The sequence below is a fragment of the Triplophysa rosa genome, linkage group LG10 (genome assembly GCF_024868665.1).
Source record: "Triplophysa rosa linkage group LG10, Trosa_1v2, whole genome shotgun sequence".
Classification (NCBI taxonomy): Eukaryota; Metazoa; Chordata; class Actinopteri; order Cypriniformes; family Nemacheilidae; genus Triplophysa; species Triplophysa rosa.
Window position 1 is genome coordinate 10617384 of NC_079899.1, and position 1447 is coordinate 10618830.

The 1447-nt window shown below is 35.8% G+C and overlaps 1 protein-coding gene across 1 annotated transcript; it reads left to right on the forward strand.

Moving 5' to 3' along the window:
• Nucleotides 1-6: 6 nt before the first annotated feature.
• LOC130560620 (interferon-inducible GTPase 5-like) lies at nt 7-1323 on the forward strand (the record flags this gene model as incomplete). The annotated part of the gene is made up of 2 exons (XM_057344530.1): nt 7-61; nt 227-1323. Coding segments are annotated over 2 exons (687 nt in total), but the record flags the coding sequence as incomplete, so codon positions are not given.
• Between the last annotated feature and the right edge of the window lie 124 nt (nt 1324-1447).

The window sequence follows — 1447 nt, forward strand, 5'->3', positions numbered from 1 at the left end:
AAAAAAAAAAGCTTTAAGCAAGAAAATACACTAAATACTATACGAAAGGACTGTGAGAGAGGTATGCAGTTTTTCATTGCATTATGTATATTTTGTCAGTAACCTGTTTAATACCTGTTTTTATTTTAATATCATTTTATGCTCACCTATATCTTTTTGTTGTTATGGTGATAAATAGGTAGATAATAGGTAATAGAAAAAAACACATTTTCCATATTTTTCCTAGGGTTGACAGAGATCAGCAGAATTCAGGCACCTGTTGTCTTCTTGATCTCCTGCTTTGAACTGGGCAAGTATGATTTCAATCTACTGCAAGAGAGGTTGGAGAAGGAGCTTCCACAACATAAGAAACATGTGCTGATGTTGGCCATACCGAATATCACGCTTGAGATCAATGTGAGAAAGAAGGAAGCTCTAGAGAAAAGCATTCCCAGAGTAGCCCTCCTGTCTGCTGGCGTAGCTACAATTCCTATTCCTGGTCTTTCTGCTCTTGTGGATGTAAACATTATAAAGAAAGAGGTAGAGAGGTACTACAGTGTCTTTGGGCTGGATGATCCCTCTCTGCAGATGCTGTGTGAAAGATCTGGTAAGACCATAGAGGAACTGAAAAATGTGATGAAGTCACCAATGCATTTTGGGATAAACTCAACTGCACTCATAAGCTGGCTGGGAGCTGCAGCGCTGTATGCAACAGAGAGTGCAGTTGAATATGTCTGCAGTCTCGTACCTGTGCTTGGCACTATGGTAGCAGGAGGAATGTCTTACCTGACTACCTCAAAAATGCTAAAGAAAGCTTTGAATGAGTTAGCTGAAGATGCAAAGAATGTGCTGATAGCTTCACTGGAGACTGAAGTGTGATAATTTTACATTTAATAAACATTTTGCAGAACACATACAGTATGTGGCAGCACCATTATGCAATATGTAACAGTATAATAGTCAATTAGACCAATCAAGTGAACATTAAAAAATGTACATTAACATTTACTCTTAATCATGCTTTTATTAGAGATGATTGTTGTAATTATTGAGATGTTATGAGAATTTTTGGTTTAATGACCAAAACAAAAAACTCATCTTAAATAGTATGTGGGACCTTTACCTGTTATCTTTTTGTGTTAGCCTAAATGTTGAAATGAATCAATAAAAAACACTTTGGTGTGATATCCTTAATTGCTATAAAGCAAGAATTTGATTTAAATCTGTCAAGGCATGTCATAGTGTAAGAAATCCTACACTATTCATTTAATTATCATAACAGAAAATGATCTCTCATCAGCCAAAGTGAAACCAAAACAATAATGTCATGAAATCATCAGAGAGACTTCAGGAACTAACACAGTCAACAAGGACATGACCTTCATTAACATACAGAACAGATAAACAGTGAGGGAAATAATTATTTGATCCCCTGCTAATTTTGTACACTGTAAAACTTTGCTGTAGT